We start from the raw sequence: 22,550 nt of genomic DNA, 5'->3' as shown, positions 1-22,550 counted from the left end.
CATCGCCAAACCCACTGGCTCCAGGTCATCTACAAGACCCTGCTAGGTAAAGTCCCCCCTTATCTCAGCTCGCTGGTCACCGTAGCAGCACCCACCTGTAGCATGCGCTCCAGCAAGTATATATCTCTGGTCACCCCCAAAACCAATTCTTCCTTTGTCCGCCTCTCCTTCCAGTTCTCTGCTGCCAATGACTGGAACGAACTACAAAAATCTCTGAAACTAGAAACACTTATCTCCCTCACTAGCTTTAAGCACCAGCTGTCAGAGCAGCTCACAGATTACTGCACATGTACATAGCCCATCTATAATTTATCCCAAACAGCTACCCCTTCCCCTATTGTATTTATTTATTTATTTTGCTCCTTTGCACCCCATTATTTCTATCTCTACTTTGCACATTCTTCCACTGCAAATCTACAATTCCAGTGTTTTTAATTGCTATATTGTATTTACTTCACCACCATGGCCTTTTTATTGCCTTTACCTTGATTATCTCACCTCATTTGCTCACATCGTACATAGACTTATTTTTCTACTGTATTATTGACTGTATGTTTGTTTTACTCCATGTGTAACTCTGTGTCGTTGTATGTGTCGAACTGCTTTGCTTTATCTTGGCCAGGTCGCCATTGTAAATGAGAACTTGTTCTCAACTTGCCTACCTGGTTAAATAAAGGTGAAATAAAAATAAATAAAAATGTACCTAAGTAGTTCTATGTTGGAGTTCAAGTGTGATAGATTTGTGTTTGTGTGAGGAGTGTGTCCTGGCTCACAGACTCTCTGTTATGTGTTGTGTTGTGTTTCTGTGCAGGTGGAGCAGCAGTTCTCTCACAAGTTCAGAGTGACGGTGGTGCGAGCTGAGAATGTCACCAAGGGAGCACTGGGTGACCTGTGTGAGTCTGACAACACCTGTTATTCTACATGCTCCTAGTTCACATGTTAACGATCACAAATTCCCCAACATAAAAACACACCACAGAGAGTTGTCATTTCTGTAAAAACTAAGATTTAATGTTGTGTCATGAAATGTAATGTCGCCAAGTAATAGCAATATTATTAAAGTCATAACACTATAGTGTCATCTATTTGTTGCTATGTATGTTTCTATCACTCAATGTACATTCATATGTTTGCTTGTATGTAAATCAAATCAATCAAATGTAATGTTAATTATCCCATGCTTGGTAAACAACAGGTGTAAACTATCACTGAAATGCGCACTTATGGGCTCTTCCCAACAATGCAGAGAAAAATAACTATACAAGGAATAAATATGTAATGAGTAATGATAACTTGCCTATAGACCGTTGCTCACGAGTGGCACAGCAGTCTGAGGCACTGCATCTCAGTCCAAGAGGTGTCACTACAGTCCCTGGTTCAAATCCAGGCTGTATCACATCTAGCCGTGATTGGGAGTCCCATAGGGCGGTGCACAATTGGCCCAGCGTCATCTGAGTTTGGCCGGTGTAGGCCGTCATTGTAAATAAGTGTTTGTTCTTAACTGACTTGCCTAGTTAAATAAAGGTTAAATAAAAAATAAATATACATGGGGTACCAGTACTGAGTTGATGTGCAGCAAGGTAACAAGGTAATTCAGGTAGATATGTAAATATAGGTAGAGATAAAGTGACTAGGCAACAGGACAGTAGCAGCAGTGTATGTGATGAGTCAAAGGAGGGTCAATGCAGATAGTCCGGGTAGCTTTTAGTAAACTATTTAACTAATTGTCTTAGAAGTTGGTCAGGGTCCTGTTGGCTCCAAACTTGGTACATTGGTACAGCTTACCATGTGGTAGCAGAGGGAACAGTCTATGACTTGGCTGTAGTCTTTGACCATTTTTAGGCCCTTCCTCTGACACCGCCTGGTATAAAGGTCCTGGATAGCAGGGAACTTGGCCCCAGGGCTGTACTGGGCCATACTCACTACCCTCTGTAGCGCCTTGCGGTCAGATGCCAAGCAGTTGCCATACCAAGGGGTGATGCAGCCAGTCAAGGGGCTCTCAAGGGTGCAAATCAAATCACAAGAAGCATTGTCGTGCCCTCTTCATGACTGTGTTTGTGTGTGTGGACCATGACAATTCCTTAGTGATGTGGACACTGAGGAACTTGAAGCTCTCGACCTGTCCACTACAACCCTGTCTATGTGGATGGGGGCGTTCTCGGTCCTCCGTTTCCTGTAGTCCATTTCTCATGTACTGTATGTAACACATACATTTGTGTGTTTGTGTCTGCAGTGGACACTCCTGACCCCTATGTGGAGCTGTTCATCCCAACTTCCCCCGAGAGCAGGAAACGAACGCGCCACATAGACAACGACATCAACCCTGAATGGAACGAAACCTTTGGCTTCATACTAGACCCAAACCAGGAGAACTTTCTAGAGGTGAACAAAAAGTCGAATAAAATCAAAACAGTCAAATGCAACTCATTTTATGTCAGGCCCAGTCCACTACAGTACAATGGTTACCTGAAGCTTGTCTGTTGGTGCTTTACATCTCAATCAGATAACGTTAATGGATGCCAATTACGTGATGGATGAGAAACTTGGGACTGCGTCGTACAACATCTCCAAAATGTTGAAAACTGGTCAGACGGAGATGGTGCCTTTTCTTATCGGCAAAGTAAGCTCTCTCTCTCTCTCTCTCTCTATATATATATATATATATATATATATATATATATATATATATATATATATATATATATCTGTAGTAACTACATTAACCTACAGCGGAAAGTGTGTCTGAAATACATTCGCTCTCACCAGACTGTAGTTGTCTGTTGAGTGATTACTTATCCATGAGAGTTTTTCCTCTCTTCTCATCTTTTTTTTCTTCCTGAATATCCCTCTCTTTTCATTGTTTCCCTCTATCTATTCACTCCCCCCTCTTCATTACTGTAGCCCACCCACCTGCATCTCTCCCCCTTCTCTCCTCCTCTCATCCCTCCTCCTTCTGCTTGTGGATGTTGTATTCTATCCCAGAGTGTTTTGCAGTTGACATATTAATCAATTTTTTCTCTTCTACAATAACCACAGCATCTTTGTGTTGTTTTTACAGGCAACCAATGTGTACTTAGAGATGGCTCTGGAAGTCTGGTAGGTACATTTTCATTATTTCTCCATTCCTCTCCTCGTGTCTGTCTGTCTGTCAGGAAGCCTGTCTGGTTTACAGATGCTATCTTAAACACTGTGGCTTCTCTGGTTCACCTGAAGGCCTCTCTCTCTCTCTCTCAAATTCAAATGGCTTTTTTGGCATCTATCTCTCTCTCCATGTACAAAAATAAGCACACAGCCAGATAATAACCCTTAAAACTGTAGCACTGGGTGGAACAGTACTTTAGACTCAGCAAAACACAGGAATTCACATCAAGCTATTTAACCCACACCAGAGTGATAAGTACATTTCTTTCTACTTTTAAAGACTGTAACTGTTTTCAGTAAACACATGGCTTAGATTTACTGTACTGTTGCATCACAAAGGGCTTTTGCTTCAGATGACGGAAATGATATGTTTGGCATGTTTTGGAGGTATGACGTCAGAGGTCGTGGGTGTGTTTGTCTCAGTAGGTCTGTCTCAGACCAGACCATCTTGGAGCGAGGCTTTTATTCAAAGTGACTTACAGTCATGCGTACATAGCGTCATGCGTACATAAAATCAATCACCATTGCTGACCAAGAGGTCTACTACGTGTCTGTTTCCATATGGGAACATATTTGATGTTTTAAAGCTGTTGTTCATATGTAATTACACAACTGTATTTGTATTTATTATGGATGCTTCCAAAGCAGCAGCTACTCTTCCTGGGGTCCAGCAAAATTAAGGCAGTTTATACAATTGTAAAAACATTACAACACATTCACAGATTTCACAACACACTGTGTGCCCTCAGGCCCCTACTCCACCACTACCACATATCTACAGTACTAAATCCATGTGTATGTATAGTGCGTATGTTATCGTGTGTGTGTGTGTTTGTGTGTGTCTGTCTGTGTGTGTCTGTGTCTGTCTGTGTGTCTGTGTCTGTGTCTGTCTGTGTGTGTGTGTGTGTGTGTCTGTCTGTCTGTCTGTCTGTCTGTCTGTCTGTCTGTCTGTCTGTCTGTCTGTCTGTCTGTCTGTCTGCCTGCCTGTCTGTCTGTCTGTCTGTCTGTCTGTCTGTCTGTCTGTCTGTCTGTCTGTCTGTCTGTCTGTCTGTCTGTCTGTCTGTCTGTCTGCTGCCTGCCTGCCTGTCTGTCTGCCTGTCTGTCTGTCTGTCTGTCTGTCTGTCTGTCTGTCTGTCTGTCTGTCTGTCTGTGTGTGTGTGTGTGTGTGTGTGTGTGTGTGTGTGTGTGTGTGTGTGTGTGTGTGTGTGTGTCTGTGCATGCATGTGTCTGTGTGTGTCTGTGTCTGTGTGTGTGTGTGTCTGTGTATGCATGTGTATGTGTGTGTGTGTCTGTGTGTGTCTGTGTATGCATGTGTCTGTGTGTGTCTGTGTGTCTGTCTGTGTGTGTCTGTGTATGCATGTGTCTGTGCCAATGTTTGTGTTGCTTCACAGTCCCCGCTGGTGTTTTATTGCGTCAGTTACTTGATGTGGAATAGAGTTCCATGTCGTCATGGTTCTATGTAGTACTGTGTGCCTCCCATAATCTGTTCTGGACTTGGGGACTGTGAAGAGACCTCTTGTGGCATGTCTTGTGGGGTATGCATGGGTGTCCGAGCTGTGTGCCAGTAGTTTAGACAGACAGCTCGGTGCATTCAACATGTCAATACTTCTCATAAATAAAAGTAGTGATGAAGTCAATCTCTCTTCCACTTTCAGCCAGGAGACATTGACATGCATATTATTAATATTAGCTCTCTGTGTACATCCAAGGGCCAGCCATGCTGTCCTGTTCTGAAACAATTGCAATTTTCCTTAGTCCTTTTTTGTGGCACCTAACCACACGACTGAACATTAGTCAAGGTGCGACTAAACTAGGGCCTGTAGGACCTGCCTTGTTGATAGTGTTGTTAAAAAGGTAGAAACTAGGGCCTGTAGGACCTGCCTTGTTGGTAGTGTTGTTAAGAAGGCAGAGCATCGCTTTATTATAGACAGGCTGCTCCCCATCTTAGCTACTACTGCATAAATAGTTTTGACCATGACAGTTTACAATCTAGGGTTGCTCCAAGCAGTTTAGTCATTTCCACTTGCTCAATTTCCACATTATTTATTACAAGTTTTAGTTGAGGTTTAACGTTTAGTGAGTGTTTTGATCCAAATACAATGCTTTTAGTTTTAGAAATATTTAGGGCTGACTTATTCCTTGCCACCCTCTCTGAAACTAACTACAGCTCTTTGTTGAGTGTTGCAGTCATTTCAGTCGCTGTAGTAGCTGATGTGTACAGTGTTGAGTCATCCGCAAACATAGACACTCTGGCTTTATTCAAAGTCAGTGGCATGTCGTTAGTAAAAATAGAAAAAAGCAAGGGGCCTAAACAGCTACCCTGGCGAATTCCTCATTTTATCTGGATTATATTTGAGAGGCTTCCATTAAATATCATCCTCTGTGATCTGTTAGACAGGTAACTCTTTATCCACATTATAGCAGGGGCTGTAAAGCCATAACACATACATTTTTCCAGCAGCAGACTATGATCGATAATGTAAAAAGCTGCACTGAAGTCTAACAAGACAGCCCCCACAATCATTGTATCATCAATTTTTCTCAGCCAATCATCAGTCATTTGTGCAAGTGCTGTGCTTGTTGAGTGACCTTCCCCATAAGCATGCTGAAAATCTGTTGTCAGTTTGTTAACTGTGAAATAGTGTTGTATCTGGTCAAACACAATTTTTTCCAGAAGTTTACTACTTTGGATGTGTAGTGTCAGCGTGTGTTGCTGACATGTCATCCCTAAGTTTGCTTATCTCGTCAATTAAAAAGTAATTAAAGTAGGTTTCAATATCAGTCGGCTTTGTGATGAATGAGCCATCTGATTCAATGAATGAAGGAGCCGAGTTGGCTTTTTTCCCAAAAATGTCATATAAGGTGCCCCAAAGGCTTTTTACTATCATTCTTTATATAATTTCTCTTTGTTTCATAGTGTAGTTTCTTTTTCTTTTCATTTAGTTACATGATTTCTTCATTTCAACCTGATCCAGGTTGCAGGCACTGGTTACAGTTTGAAGTTTTTTCCTGAGTGGGCAGCTTGATGAGAGCCAGTCAATATTTAAATCACCCAGAAAATATACTTCTCTGTTGATATCACGTACATTATCAAGCATTTCACACACGTTATCCAGATACTGACTGTTAACACTTGGTGGTCTATGGCAGCTTCCCGCAAGAATGGGCTTTAGGTGAGGCAGATGAACCTGTAGTCATATTACTTCAACAGTATTTAACATTAGATCGTCTCTAAGCTTTACAGGAATGTGGTTAGAAATATAGACCTCAACTCCGCCTCTGTTGGCATTTCTGTCTTTTCGGTAGATGTTATAACCATGTATTGCTACCACTGTATCCTCAAAGGTATTATCTAAGTGAGTTTGAGAGATAGTCAGAAAATGAACGTCATCTGTTATAAGCAAGTTATTGACTTCATGGACCTTGTTTCTTAGGCTACATATGTTAATATGGGATATTTTTAGCACTTTTCTGGGTTGCTTGATTGTTTTTAATGCTTTACTGGGAAGCTTATCAGATTCAGACTTACTCATGTTATTTACATTGGAGCTGCAGTGTGAGCTGCATAAAGTGGTCTTCCTACTATTGCACACCGCCTCAGTGCCAACAGTGTAACTCTGGTTTATAGGCTCATGATTACTGCTTACAATAGCTGTAGGATAAACAGATGTATTTGGTGCAATTAGGGGTACATTAATTAAATTACTTACATTGTGTTTGCCAATGCCCCTAAGATCATGTACATTTGATGCAGCATTATGACAACTCATTGTCACAATGGTAGGGATTAACTGAGCTGGTCTTGGATCATTTACCAGTCATTGTTTCAACTGTGAATATGTTTTGTGCGCTTTTGTTTAAGGTTATTACTGTAGGTCTCCTAAACTAATCTTACTGCATTTCACTCAACAACACACATCTGAAAATCTCTGACCCCATAAACAGGCCTTTTTCCTTTTTAAAAAATATATTTTTTTTGTATTTTGTTTTGTATTTTACCCCCTTGTTCTCCCAAATGTTGATCTTGTCTCATTGCTGCAACTCCCTATCGGGCTCAGGAGGCGAAGGTTGAGTCATGCGTCCTCTGAAACATGACCCGCCAAACCACTCTTCTTAACACCCGCCTGGATTTTTCTTCAACGAGTCCAACGCAAAGGATATACTGCTTTCTCGGGAACAGGCCCAAATCCCTGTCATTTGCGTGAAAAAAAGACAGAGAAAAAAGGGGCATAGGTCGGGCTGCCTTCTGAGAATTTGTTGGCGAGTGAGTAAACCTCCACTACCATCCATACTATTGGCGAATGTGCAATCATTGGAAAACAAAATGGATGATCTATGATCAAGACTATCCTACCAACGGGAAATAAAATCTGTAATATCTTATGTTTCACCGAGTCGTGGCTGAACGACAACGCGGATAATATAGAGCTGGCAGGATTTTCCATGCATCGGCAGGACAAAGGTTGCAAATACCGCCCTCTGCAACTGGATCCTGTACTTCATGACGTGCCGCACACAGGTGATGAGGGTAGGTAGCAACACATCTGCCACGCTGATCCTCAACACTGGGGCCCCTCCGGGGTGCGTGCTCAGTCCCCTCCTGTACTCCCTGTTCACCCATGGCCAAACATGTCACCAACACTATCATTAAGTTTACTGACGACACAACAGTGATAGGCCTGATCACCGACAATGATGAGACAGCCTATAGGGAGGAGGCCAGAGAGTGCCAACTTCTCCCTCAATGTGAGCAAGACAAAGGAGCTCATCGTGGACTACAGTAAAAGGTGGGCCGAACAGGCCCCCATTAACATCGACGGGTCTCTAATGTAGCAGGTCGAGAGTTTCAAGTTCCTTGGTGTCCACATCACCAACAAACTAACATGGTCCAAACACACCAAGACAGTCGTGAAGAGGGCACGACAACACCTTTTCCCTCTCAGGAGACTGAAAAGATTTGCCATGGGTCCCCAGATTCTCAAAAAGTTCTACAGCTGCATAGGGCTGGGCGGTATACCGTATTTGACCATATACCGGTATCCAGAAGTTCACCCAAGTGTTTTGATCTAAATCGTAATTGCAACATTTGGTTAAAAATAAGGCCTAGTATTTCTGCCCATATCGTGGCAGTGTGGAAATGATCTCAAATGAGTGCAGGAAATGCAGAAATTGATGGAAATGCAGAAAATTATTTTGAATTGAACTGTGTAAAACAATCCGAATGGAGAAAGACCCATTGAAATGATGTATAATATATGTGTTGCCACCCTAGGGTCACGCACTACTCACAATGCAAATTTAGAACTTTTATTCATCAAAAACATATAACACCGTCATACCGTCAAAAATGTGAAAAAATGCCATGATATGATATTTTGACCATATCGCCCAGCCCTACAGCTGCACCATCGAGGGCATCCTGACCGGTTGCATCACCGCCTGGTACGGCAAGTGCTCAGCATCTGACCGTAAGGCGCTACAGAGGGTAGTGCATGTAGCCCAGTACATTGCTGGGGCAAAGCGGAGCACCAAGTCTAGGACCATAAGGCTCCTTAACAGCTTTTACCCCCAAGCCATAAGACTGCTGAACAATTAATCAAATGGCCACCCAGACTTTTTACATTGATACCCGCCCTCCCTTTGTTTTTACACTGCTGCTACTCGCTGTTTATTATCTACGCAGTCACTTTACCCCTACCTACATGTACAAAATGACCTCGTTATTGTTATTTTATTGTGTTACTTTTTAATATATTTTTTACTTTAGTTTATTTGGTAAATACTTTCTTAACTCTTTCTTGAACTGCATTGTTGGTTAAGGGCTTGTAAGTAAGAATTTCATGGTGACAAATAAAGTTTGATTTGATTTGACAGTCAACTTTCTCGCTCCTCCCACAACTTCCGGACTTTATAGCATTCCGAGAAAGCATTGATTATTGAGTTATTGTTAGAGTTACACTTATGACAATACGCTGCCGTTGTGCTGTAGAATTCATGAATTATATCTCTTGTACAATACATTCTATACATTAGTTTATGCTGGATTTAGTGTACATTTTCATTAACTGTCATTTCATTAGTTATGCTCCAACTTTCCCTCCATCTTGTGCCAACATCAGTTATTTTTAAGTCTTGGTTCGAATAGTTTATGTTTATTCTAAGAGATTGTCAGTTGGATATGTTCTCTTCCCAATCATATGAATGTCATTTTCTGACTCAAATTAAGATTCCCTCAAGGTTGCTCTGACATTTTGTGATATGTAACTTTAAGTTGCAAGTATTTGAAACAACAGTTTCTATGTTGGTCAGTCAAAAAATACTTTTTAAATCTGTCATGTAAATAAATGTATTTCCTGTTACCAAGTCATTTACAGTTTCTATGCCTTTAGTTTTCCATGTGGATCAATTTATTAGTGAATTCTGAAAGCTATCCAAGTATTTTTGCATAAGGTTGTGTTTTTAGGAAGTAATATTGGTTCTTGTAAAATATGTTTCATTTTCTTCCATATTTGTATAGTGTTCTTAACTATGAAGTTGTTCATGTTCTTAGCTCTATCCTTTGAAAATAGATACATCAAAATATTCTGGGGATGAGCATGAGCATCTTCAATATGTTCCCATGCTTCCTCTTTAGTGCATTTAACTATATGTCGCAAGTTGATACAATTCCAAGTCTGGAAGGTTAAAACCTCCCTCAGACTTAGAAAGATGTAAAACATTCCTTTTTTATTCTATTCATTTTATTCATTATAAATTACCGCTTTTGTATCTCTCTCGGGAGATTTAGAAAATTATAACTAATTTAGGATGTATTCATTTTGTGAGAGCTGTGAGATATGTAACAGGTTTATTAGCCATTAAGTCATGTGCTTTATTTGAGTTTAACCTGTATTTGTTGGCTCTCTTCCAAAGTTAAAGATCGTATTCCTGCTTAAGTTCAGACATTTTATTTTCTTCTTTACTTTTTTTTAAGATAGTGATTTTTTTCTTTCATTTCAATTTCTAAATCATATTTAACTTTTGCAGAGTATGAGATTATCATTACCCTAATGTACGCCTTAAAGGCATCCCAAATTATATCAGAGGTCAGCTTTTCTCTGTCCTCTATGTCAACATTTGTAATGGTAAAGGTTTTTATTTTTTCAATTACATATTATAACATTTCAGGTCCAGAAGATGAGCTCTGTTCATCCTCCAAACTCTGTTGCTAAGTTAATTTTCTATTGGTGTAATTATACATGATATCAGAGGATGAGAGAATCAAATCAAAGTTTATTTGTAACGTGCACCGAAGACCTTATCGTGAAATGCTTACTTACAGGCTCTAACCAATGGTGCCAGAAAAAAAATGGTATGTGTGTGTGTGAGTAGATAAGTAAAGAAATAAAACAATAGTAAAAAGACATTTGAAAAAAAGAGTAGCAAGGCTATATACAGACACCTGTTAGTCAGGCTGATTGAGGTAGTATGTACATGTAGGTATCGTTAAAGTAACATATATGGGCATATATGTGCATATATAGTGTGCATATATGATGAACAGAGAGTAGCAGAAGCGTGAAAAGAGGGGATGGCGGGTGGTGGGACACAATGCAGATAGCCCGGTTAGCCAATGTGCGGGAGCACTGGTTGGTCGGGCCAATTTAGGTAGTATTTACATGAATGTATAGTTAAAGTGACTATGCATATAACATAAACAGAGTAGCAGCAGAGTAAAAGAGGGGATGGGGGAGGCACACAATGCAAATAGTCCGGGTAACCATTTGGTTACCTGTTCAGGAGTCTTTTGGCTTGGGGGTAAAAACAGTTGAGGTCCTTTTTGTCCTAGACTTGGCACTCCAGTACTGCTTGCCATGTGGTAGTAGAGAGAACAGTCTATGACTGGGGTGGCTGGGGTCTTTGGCAATTTTTAGGGCCTTCCTCTGACACCGCCTGGTGTAGAGGTCCTGGATGGCAGGCAGCTTTGCCCCAGTGATGTACTGGGCCATATGCACTACCTTCTGAAGTGCCTTGCGGTTGGAGGCTGAGCAATTGCCGTACCAGGCAGTGATGCAACCGGTCAGGATGCTCTCGATGTTGCAGCTGTAGAACCTTTTGAGGATCTCAGGACCCATGCCAAATTTTTGTTAGTTTCCTGAGGGGGAATAGGCTTTGTCGTGCCCTCTTCACGACTGTCTTGGTGTGTTTGGACCAATCTAGTTTGTTGTTGATGTGGACACCAAGGAATTTGAAGTCTCAACCTGCTCCACTACAGCCCCGTCGATGGGAATGGGGACGTGCTCGGTGCTCCTTTTCCTGTAGTCCACAATCATCTCCTTAATCTTGGTTACGTTGAGGGATGGGTTGTTATTCTGGCACCACCCAGCCAGGTCTCTGACCTCCTCCCTATAGGCTGTCTCGTCATTGTCAGTGATCAGGCCTACCACTGTTGTGTCGTCATCAAACTTAATGATGGTGTTGGAGTCGTGCCTGGCCATGCAGTCGTGGGTGATCAGGGAGTACAGGAGGGGACTGAGCACGCACCCCTGGGGAGCTCCAGTGTTGAGGATCAGCGTGGCAGATGTGTTGCTACCTACCCTCACCACCTGGGGGTGGCCTGTCAGGAAGTCCAGGATCCAGTTGCAGAGGGAGGTGTTTAGTCCCAGGTTCCTTAACTTGGTGATGAGCTTTGAGGGTACTATGGTGTTGAACACTGAGCTGTAGTCAATGAACAGCATTCTCATATAGGTGTTCCTTTTGTCCAGGTGGGAAAGGGCAGTGTGGAGTGCAATAGAGATTGCATCATCTGTGGATCTGTTTGGGTGGTATGCAAATTGGAGTGGGTCTAGGGTTTCTGGGATAGATATCACTAAACATTTTTTAATCCAGTAAATTGTTGAAAATTGTTGAATGCATTTTTTTGAAATATACATTTAGTCAAATCTTGAATAGCTTTTCTTGCTTGGAGAAAAAAACTTGGGATAATAATCTCCAGGTGTCCTGTAAATAATGTCCTAGTGACACATGTTCAACTGAGCACTCGAAATTGAACAACAATCGAAATTGATAATACATTATTCCATTTGTCAGATATGATTCTTCAAAGATATTTATTTGATAAACATGTCTTATGATACCAATATGCAGGGTTAAGGCAAATATTATTTTTTATAACCAAAGCAAGATAGCCTGTCATTTCCAATGGGAACAGATGAGTCATAGTGGGCAGAACAAGCAAGGAGGTGGGCAGAGCCAAGCATGAGCTACTTAGTTCCTATTGGCCCGTTCCATCTTTACATAATAACTAGGCAAGTCAGTTAAGAACAAATTCTTATTTACAATGATGGCATAGGAACAGTGGGTTAACTGCCTTTTTACAGGGGGAGAACAACAGATTTTTACCTTGTCAGCTCAGCGATTCAATCTAGCAACCTTTCGGTTACTAGCCCAACACTCTAACCACAAGGCTACCTGCCACCCCAACATCTCCATATTTCCGTTAGGGAACGCCTACTCTGTAAAATGCGCATGTGCAATAACTCAATTCACCTTTGCACTCCTTAACAACGCAATTTTAATATTTCTACATCCAGTGAAATATCTCTGTCGTTGTTTTATCTGTTGTGCGTCTTTGTCTACAGTACTAACTTGGACCTGCGGTTCAGCCTGGCCCTGTGTGACAAGGAGAAACTGTTCAGACAGGCCCGCAGAGAGAAGGTGACGTTGGGCATCAAGAAGCTGCTAGACATGGAGAAGCCTCGCTTCCTCCCCAGCACCCCTCAGGAGGTGGGCATGCCCGAGTACTGTGGGCCCAGGCTCCAAGAGCGGCCTACGTCCAGCCACAGCCACAGTGTCATTTTATTAGTTATTTTTTATAATTTTGGTCTTAGATTCAAATGCAGTGTTTGACATGTAACACCTCATTTATTAGGGTGCATTGTAGGTTTAATGCATCATAGAATGGTAACCAAAATGGCATGGCAATATAATAGACATGGGCTAAATAAACATATATTGCCATAGAAAGTGGGCTTACCCTGCAGTATTGCTTAGCAGAGTGGTCAAGGTCATAGACAAGATCTGATATTAGCAAACAACACCCTTTTTTATATGCTGTATATACACATGCACCACATTCACACATTTGGATCTGTTAGTATTGTGATCACTTTGTCGCCGCTAACTTCCTCTTAGACCGAGAGCTCTCAGGGCCTGTTCAGCTTCTGAGTTCTGCATTCCTCCCCTGGTTGGACTGGGCTGTGTTTCTGTGACTGGTTTTGGCCTTGTGTTCCTGATTGTAGTGTGTACCCTCACCTCTGGCCAGCTACTGTAGGCCCTTCCTGCCTGCCTGTGTCCTCACATGGTCCGGAAGCTACCAGCCATGATGAGATAATAACCCACCACATAACAGTAGTGTTGCAGAGCTGTTGAGCTGCCACACTGCATTCCCACTGGGGCTAGTAAATACTACTGTCTAGAACAGAGGAGGCCATTCAATCTGGCCTGCGGGAGGTTTGAGTGAAAAAACAAAGTAAAAAAAAACACTCCAGGCTCCAGAACGTCTAAAACTATGTATACTGAGCAAAAATATAAATGCAACATGCAGCAATTTCAAAAATGTTACTGGGTTACAGTTCATATGAGGAAATCAGTCAATTGAAATGTATTAATTTGGCCCTAATCGATAGATTTCACATGACTGGGTAGGGGCACAGCCATGACTGGGTAGGGGCACAGCCAGGGTGAGAGGGCATAGGCCAACAACTCACACTGTCTCACACACACCATACACTGCCTTTAAAACACATGCTGTGGTACATTACACACACCATGATGAATCCTGTGCAGTTGTTGTGTCAGCGTGGTCTGAATATTTGTTGGAATTGTCTACGGATATGACTGTGGCTCCAGATCAGAGAAGCCAGTGCAGAGTTGGAAAGATACCCAGGAAATCCAGTACATGGAGGTAGAGTGATACAATAACAATCATAAGACAGAATGAGGGAAGTAACATAAGGAAGTAGGGGTTTCTGACCGTTCTGCTATGAGTCTCAAGGAGTCATGTTATGACAGGGTATACATTTTATTGTAAAATCCATTCCTATCTCTTCCTGCATGTGTCTGTCTGTGCAGGTGCCGGTGATAGCCATAGTGGGTTCAGGGGGAGGCTTCAGGGCCATGGTGGGGTTCTCTGGGGTGATGAAGGCCCTGTATGAGTCTGGGGTCCTGGACTGTGCCACCTACATCGCTGGCCTCTCTGGATCCACATGGTCAGTCATCTTTTCATCTGTTTATACCATGCTCTCTTTCACAAACCCTCCCTCCCTCCCACTCCTCTCCTCCCACTCCTCTCCTCCCACTCCACTCCTCCCACTCCCTCCCTCCCACTCCCTCCCCCACTCCTCTCCTCCCACTCCTCCTCCCCCTCCCTCCCTCCCTCCCTCCCTCCCTCCCTCCCTCCCTCCCTCCCTCCCTCCCTCCCCTCCCTCCCTCCCTCCCTCCTCTCCTCCCACTCCTCCTCTCCTCCCTCCCTCCCTCCCTCCCTCCCTCCCACTCCTCTCCTCCCACTCCACTCCTCCCTCCCTCTCACTCCTCTCCTCTCCTCCATGGGGCGGCAGCTAACCTAGTGGTTAGAGCATTGGACTAGTAACCGAAAGGTTACTGCCCCTGAACAAGGCAGTTAATCCACTGTTCCTAGGCCATCATTGAAAATAAGAATATGTACTTAACTGACTTGCTAAGATACAATAAAATAAATAAAACATCTCCCTTCCACTGCTGTCCTACCTCCCACTCCTCTCCTCCTACAGTATCTACCTCTGTATCAATGTTTGCCCAGTGTTTTTATATAGTGATCTCCATGTTTGTTTTGCTGCATCACTATTTTTCTCCCTCCCTCCCTATCTCTGTCCCTCTATCTCTGTCCCTCTATCTCTGTCCCTCTATCTCCCTCCCTCTGTCTCCCTCCCTATCTCATCCCTTTATCTCTGTCCCTCTATCTCTGTCTTCCTCCCTCTGTCTCCCTCCCTATCTCGTCCCTTTATCTCTGTCCCTCAATCTCTCTATCTCCCTCCCTCTGTCTCCCTCCCTATCTCGTCCCTTTATCTCTGTCCCTCTATCTCTCTATCTCCCTCCCTCTGTCTCCCTCCCTCCCCCTATCTCCCTCACTCCCTCCCACATTCACTCACTCTCTCCCTCCCTCTTCCTCCTCTACCTCTCCCTCCCTCTTCCTCTCCCTCTCTCTCCCTCCCTCCCTCTACCTCTCTCTGCCTCTACCTCTCCTTCCCTCTACCTCCCTCTTCCTCTTCTACCTCTCCCTCCCTCTACCTCTCCCTCCCTCTACCTCTTCCTCCCTCTATCTCTCTCCCTCTACCTCTCCCTCCCTCTATCTCTCCCTCCCTGTACCTCTCCCTCCCTCTTCCTCTCCCTCTCTCTCCCTCCCTCTACCTCTCTCTCCCTCTACCTCTCCTTCCCTCTACCTCCCTCTTCCTCTTCTACCTCTCCCTCCCTCTACCTCTCCCTACCTCTTCCTCCCTCTATCTCTCCCTCCCTCTCTCTCCCTCTCCCTCTTCCTCCTCTACCTCTCCCTTCCTCTACCTCTCCCTCCCTCTATCTCTCTCTCCCTCTCTCTCTCCCTCTATCTCTCTCCCTCCTCTCTTGCTCAATCTCTCTCCTTCCCTCTATCGCTCCCTCCCTCTATCTTTCCCTCCCTCTCTCCCTCCCTCTACCCCTCCCTCCTTCTACCTCTTCCTCCCTCTATCTCTCCCTCTCTATCTCCCTCCATCTCTCTCCCTCCCTCCCTCTTCCTCCTCTACCTCTCCCTCCCTCTATCTCTCCCTCCCTGTACCTCTTCCTCTTCCCTCTTCCTCCCTCTACCTCTCCCTCCCTCTACCTCTTCCTCCCTCTATCTCTCCCTCTCTATCTCCCTCCATCTCTCTCCCTCCCTCCCTCTTCCTCCTCTACCTCTCCCTCCCTCTATCTCTCCCTCCCCTGTACCTCTCCCTCCCTCTTCCTCTCCCTCTCTCTCCCTCCCTCTACCTCTCTCTCCCTCTACCTCTCCTTCCCTCTACCTCCCTCTTCCTCTTCTACCTCTCCTGCCCTCTACCTCTCCCTACCTCTTCCTCCCTCTATCTCTCCCTCCCTCTCTCTCCCTCTCCCTCTTCCTCCTCTACCTCTCCCTTCCTCTACCTCTCCCTCCCTCTATCTCTCTCTCTCTCCCTCTCTCTCTCCCTCTATCACTCTCCCTCCTCTCTTGCTCTCTCTCTCCTTCCCTCTATCGCTCCCTCCCTCTATCTTTCCCTCCCTCTACCCCTCCCTCCTCTATCTCTCCCTCACTATCTCCCTCCTCCCTCACTCACTCTCTCCCTCCCTCCCTATCTCCCCCAGGTACATGTCAACCCTGTTCTCCCACCCAGAGTTCCCCTCTAAGGGGCCCAAGGAGATCAATGCAGAGCTGATGAAGAGTGTGAGCAGTAACCCTCTGAGACTGCTGCTGCCCCAGCATATCACCAACTACATCCAGGCTCTGTGGAGCAAGAAGGCAAACGGACAGCCCGTCACCTTCACAGACATCTTCGGCATGCTCATCGGAGAGACACTCATTCCTGCGGTGAGAGGACCGCATTCATCTGTTTTCATTGTTTCTCTCTCTCCGTCTTCAAGAGGTCCTGACTCCAAAAGTGTTTCTCTGTTTTCATCAGAGAATGGACACAAAGCTGAGTGAGTTGCATGAGAAGGTAAACGAGGCCCAGTGTCCCCTCCCTCTGTTCACCTGTCTGCACGTCAAACCGGACGTATCCGAGCTCATGTTTGCAGGTCAGTGAGTGTGTATGCGCTTTGTGTGTATTACAGTAGACCACAAGCCCAGTGTGGCTCCAAGGCTCCCCACAGTTGTTCAACAAAGCGTAGCATTTCTGTGAAGAGTTCATGCACGTAGTGTGGTTGTGTGTTCGCAGTGCTGGTCACGTAGTTTGAATGGATGGTCCAAGTTCTGAATGAGCCTATTTGGGCTGTGTGTGTGTGTGTGTGTGTGTGTGTGTGTGTGTGTGTGTGTGTGTGTGTGTGTGTGTGTGTGTGTGTGTGTGTGTGTGTGTGTGTGTGTGTGTGTGTGTGTGTGTGTGTGTGTGTGTGTGTGTGTGTGTGTGTGTGTGTGTGTGTGTGTGTGCGTGTGTGTGTGTCTCTAGTAGAATGAGTATGTGTATTCAGTTTTGCATAATATGTCACCAGAGATCCTATCTCCCACATTCAAATTTCCGTACACTGCATTTCCTTGTAGCATCACTACTTTACCACAGTCGTATATATACAGAGAGTTGGGCCAATGCGGTTTCTGTCTGAACGTTCCGATAGCGCCATTTTCTCCTCCGTAGCCGTTGCTAAGTGATAATTGACGCTTCCACACTGCGCTGTTTATTTCGGATAGTTTTCTAAAACCAATGAAGATGTCCAGTGTAAGCCAATATGCAATTTGTTGACACCACAACACCGTACAGACTTGGATACACATTGTAATCAATTTAATACGTTGTTCTGCTTGTTGACAGCGGGTTAATTTCAGAGGGAACTGTCGGAGGTTCTGTCCTATTGTTACACCAGTAGTTGGAGAAGAAAGGCGCTAACATGGCACCCGTTCTAAAAACTGGGCCTTCTCTCTCAATGCATGTCTCTGGTTTACCACCAACTGATGTGTCATGGTGGGCTGATATCCATTCCTGTAGTTGTAGATGTAATACTGATGTGTGAGAAGGAACGTGTACACAACAATGTGTAGGTTTAGTAGTACAACATGGGAGGGCAATGTTAGGTAGGGGTCAATGTGGTTATGGTATGCCCCCAAGCGCTGATCGAGGATCAGTTCTCGTTCCCAAAACTGACCTCAAAACAGTTCTTCGGGCCAACCTGTCCCCTGTTAGGTTGACTTATGGGAACTGTGACCCATAACTTGGCCGATAGTGTATTATTTTCAGGACTCAGGCAAAGACCCAGATGCAGACACAGGAGGCGGATAGTACGGGTCTCAGAGTTTATTACAGAACATGGGGCAGGCAATCGGTAGGTCAAGGCAGGCAAAGGGTCAAAATCCAAATCAGAGTCAGGCAGGTGCAGGACGGCAGGCAGGGTCAAGACAGACAGAAAGGTCAGAACTGGGAAGACTAAGAAAAACAAAAACTAGAGCACAGGAAACACGGGGACACGCTGGTAGAACTTGACGGGACGAACTGGCAACAGACAAACAGAAAACGCAGGTATAAATATACAGGAGATAATGGAGATAAATGGGAGACACCTAGTGGGTGGTGGAGACAAGCACAAGATGGGTGAAACAGATCAGGGTGTGACAATTTTGCAGATGAACTGGAATAGAATTTTACTTCAGTTAGTCAGGTACTCCTTTTATCTGTAAATCCCCCACCTCTTAACACTGGTGTAACAAGGAAATACCTTCACACACATTCTAGAGAAAGGCTGAAATAATGCCACCTAACACACAGTGGTAACCTTATCCTCCCTACTCCAATTCCAAGGATAGGCTGAAATAATGCCACCTAACACACAGTGGTAACCTTATCCTCCCTACTCCAATTCCAAGGATAGGCTGAAATAATGCCACCTAACACACAGTGGTAACCTTATCCTCCCTACTCCAATTCCAAGGATAGGCTGAAATAATGCCACCTAACACACAGTGGTAACCTTATCCTCCCTACTCCAATTCCAAGGATAGGCTGAAATAATGCCACCTAACACACAGTGGTAACCTTATCCTCCCTACTCCAATTCCAAGGATAGGCTGAAAGGTAATTGTTGTTCTAAGGAACTCAAACGTATAATGTGTGAAACAGTGTGTTGTGTTGTGCCTAATAGTATTGTATGTCAAATCAAATTGTATTGGTCACATGCACATATTTAGCAGATGTTATTGCGGGTGTAATGAAATGCTTGTTTTCCCAGCTCCAACAGTGCAGTAGTATCTAACAATTCACAACAATACACAAATCTAAACGTAAAATAATGGATTTAAGAAATATATAAATATTAGGACGGCAATGTCGGAGTGGCATAGACTATAATCCAGTAGAATAGAATACAGTATATACATATGAGATGAGTAAAGCAGTATGTAAACATTGTTAAAGTATGTGTGGGTGTTGTTGTGTCACTAAAGTAGTCATGTAGGATATGCCTGGCTTGTACTGTTACTGTAAACCTGGGTTACCCTCTTTCCATAACATACACATATAAATGCATATTTACTGCAGACTTGTGAAAAGCCGTACACATTTTCCCAATGACATTGTACTTACCGTGTGCTCTCCTAATGAAAGCATTAGTTAGTGACATACATACACTGTTTGGATTTTGATTAATGGATGCTGTTGTTTTTTTCACAGACTGGGTGGAGTTCAGCCCATATGAGATTGGAATGGCAAAGTACGGAACGTTCATGACCCCTGACCTTTTTGGAAGCAAATTCTTCATGGGAACCGCTGTGAAGCGGTATGAGGAGAACCCACTACATTTCCTTATGGGTAGGAAAACACAGAATATCCCTGGCACTTCCTCATGGCACTTACTCAAGAGATTAATTCAATGATAAATGGTCAAACATGACATTCATGATTCATTACATTATATTGATGTTGTGGCTTCTCTCTCTAGGGGTGTGGGGCAGTGCCTTCTCCATTCTCTTCAACAGAGTTCTGGGGGTGAAAGACACAGTCGGGGGGAGCACCATGGAGGAAGAGCTTGGTAAGAAACCACACACACTTCCCTTTTAACTCCAGTCCTAACCCCAACCTCTTGTCTGAACCCTGACCCCAATGAAGTCATGCATCCCATGTAGATATAGTACCACATCCTGGTCTCCTCCACAGTTAATACATCACGTACACCCAGGGCTGTAAGTGGGACCAATACAATGAATTAATACCACATGGGGCCTCATTCTGGAGTACTTGGAGATTCTAGGATTTGTGTGTGTAATGATTGGGAATTATCAAAGTGTTTCATACAACATATATACGTAAACATGTTTTCATTGATAAATCAGAGCCATACTATATTTCTGCTCTCGTAAACAAGCGTTACAATCCCGCCTGAAAAACACCCTCCATTCACCTTTTATAATAACAAGAACACCCTCATTTTCTGTATGATGTGGAGATGTTGGAACTGGGCCATGACAGTTTCTAAGAAAGCACAAGGGCAGCAAATTTTATCACATTTCTGTAGAAATGTGGGCAGAATGTTTCAATCTTTTGTAGTGACTATAGCCTACAGTGTGTGCCAAACACTGGTCGTGCGTTTTGCAAGATTGATTGTCTATCGAACAATTTAAAAGTGAATCCTACCTACAGCCTAATATTTGTTCTGTAAACCAGTCACATCAGAAAAGGAGAGACATGCCGTTTAATATGATTATAATTTAGGCATTTATAATAAAAGTAAAATAAATATATTTGACAGCATGCTGCTATGTGATCTTCTTACGAACGGCAAGTGGATCTGTTTTATCAATAGGCCTACCTTTTAATGTTTTTATTAGCCTCAGTTGGTAGAGCATGACGCTTACAACGCCAGGGTCATGGGGTTCGATTCCCACGGGGGACCAGTATGAAAAATGTATGCACTCACTACTGCAAGGTGCTCTGGATAAAAGCGTCTGCTAAATGACTCAAATGTAATATAATATAAACACCTACATTTTCCCCAAAATGCAATGCAGTAGATCAACCACTCGAAGTTATTCATACTCATGGTCTGAGATTTGCGTGGAGATACGCACACTTTCCCGTGAAGTTTAGAAATACCAACCTTTGCGGGGAAACTGTCTTCTTTTGTGTGCACGCACCTTTGATAAATGAGGCCTCTGGAGTTGAGATTTGATGTATTTAATAATTGTTGTCATGATAAGGCTTTGCTGTGCTGTTGTTTTCCGAGTGACAGATTCATTAGCGTCATGCTTGCACCATTAATACAGCGAACACTGCTTGTTTCTAGCCCAAACAGTTCAAAAGATCCGACCCATATTATCGGCACAACTTTTTCTTCTTCCTGTCACAGTTTTTGGGGTTGGGGGCATTTTACATTCAGAAATCATGTGGTGGGCCGTTCTACAAAACTACTTGCGCCATCGACGTCGTTTACACTTTGTTCGGTCATGTTACCTCATTGGCTAGCTAGCTAACAACCTGGTAACTTTACCTGCATATCCTAACATTTGGGGGCACAGAAAGGAAGGGACAGGAGCATAGCAATTAATGAATGACAGATGACTTGCACTTGACGCTCTTAAAAAGATTCAATGTAATGCATCTCAATAGGAAAATAGTGCTTTTACATGATGTCGAAACATAACATTCCACAAATAACATTTTAATTTCAATTACAGGTATTTGTATCAGCACTCTTTATAATAAACATGTATTTACATGGTTACATACTGTATTAGTTTCTTGGGCACAATATACACTATACAACAGTACAGTATGTGGACACCCCTTCAAATTAGTGGATTCGGCTATTTCAGCCACACCCTTCGCTGACCGGTGTATAAAATCGAGCACACAGCCATGCAATCTCCATAGACCAACATTGGCAGTAGAATGGCCTTTCTGAAGAGCTCATTGACTTTCAACGTGGCACCATCATAGGATTCCACCTTTCCAACAAGTCAGTTCGTCAAATTTCTGCCCTGCTAGAGCTGCCCCGGTCAACTGTAAGTGCTGTTATTGTGAAGTAGAAACGTCTCGGAGCAACAACAGCTCAGCCGTGCCGTGGTAGGTCACACAAGCTCACAAAACGGGACCACCAAGTTCTGAAGTGCGTTGCCCTTAAAAATCGTCTGTCCTCGGTTGCAACACTCACTACCAAGTCAAACTTCCTCTGGAAGCAACGTCAGCGCATGAACTGTTCATTGGGAGCTTCATGAAATGGATTTCCATGGCCGAGCAGCTGCGCACAAGCCTATATCACCAAATGTGTCGGCTGTAGTGGTGTAAAGCTCGCCGCCAATGGACTCTGGAGCAGTGGAAAAACGTTCTCCTGAGTGATGAATCACACTTCACCATCTGTCAGTCCGACGGACGATTAATCTGGGTTTTGCGGATGCCAGGAGAAAGCTACCTGCCCCAATGCAGTTTGGTGGAGAAGGAATAATCGTCTGGGGCTGTTGTTCACGGTTCGGGCTAGACCCCTTAGTTCCATTGAAGGGAGATCTTAACAAAACAGCATAAAATCAATCAATCAATCAAATGTATTTATAAAGCCCTTTTTACATCAGCCGATGTCACAAAGTGCTATACAGAAACCCAACCTAAAACCCCAAACAGCAAGCAATGCATATGTAGAAGCACGGTGGCTTCAGGAAAAACTCCCTAGAAAGCCAGGAACCTAGGAAGAAACCAGGCTCTGAGGGGTGGCCAGTCCTC

At 43.7% G+C, this 22,550-nt stretch overlaps 1 protein-coding gene across 3 annotated transcripts in view; it reads left to right on the top strand.

Moving 5' to 3' along the window:
* Positions 1-22,550, top strand: part of pla2g4ab (phospholipase A2, group IVAb (cytosolic, calcium-dependent)) — a 58,823-nt gene that overhangs the window by 9,880 nt on the left and 26,393 nt on the right. For all 3 annotated transcript variants that reach the window (XM_042322448.1, XM_042322449.1, XM_042322450.1), the window contains exons 3-12: positions 812-893; positions 2,234-2,382; positions 2,504-2,620; positions 3,059-3,096; positions 12,762-12,906; positions 14,254-14,390; positions 16,507-16,729; positions 16,821-16,935; positions 19,512-19,649; positions 19,780-19,869. In XM_042322448.1, coding sequence (XP_042178382.1) covers positions 812-893; positions 2,234-2,382; positions 2,504-2,620; positions 3,059-3,096; positions 12,762-12,906; positions 14,254-14,390; positions 16,507-16,729; positions 16,821-16,935; positions 19,512-19,649; positions 19,780-19,869 — 1,234 coding nt within the window. The remainder of the gene's footprint in view (positions 1-811; positions 894-2,233; positions 2,383-2,503; positions 2,621-3,058; positions 3,097-12,761; positions 12,907-14,253; positions 14,391-16,506; positions 16,730-16,820; positions 16,936-19,511; positions 19,650-19,779; positions 19,870-22,550) is intronic.

This window comes from Oncorhynchus tshawytscha, linkage group LG05 (genome assembly GCF_018296145.1).
Source record: "Oncorhynchus tshawytscha isolate Ot180627B linkage group LG05, Otsh_v2.0, whole genome shotgun sequence".
Lineage (NCBI taxonomy): Eukaryota > Metazoa > Chordata > Actinopteri > Salmoniformes > Salmonidae > Oncorhynchus > Oncorhynchus tshawytscha.
Note: the sequence above shows the minus strand (reverse complement) of the source record. Positions and strands in the feature narration are given on the sequence as shown.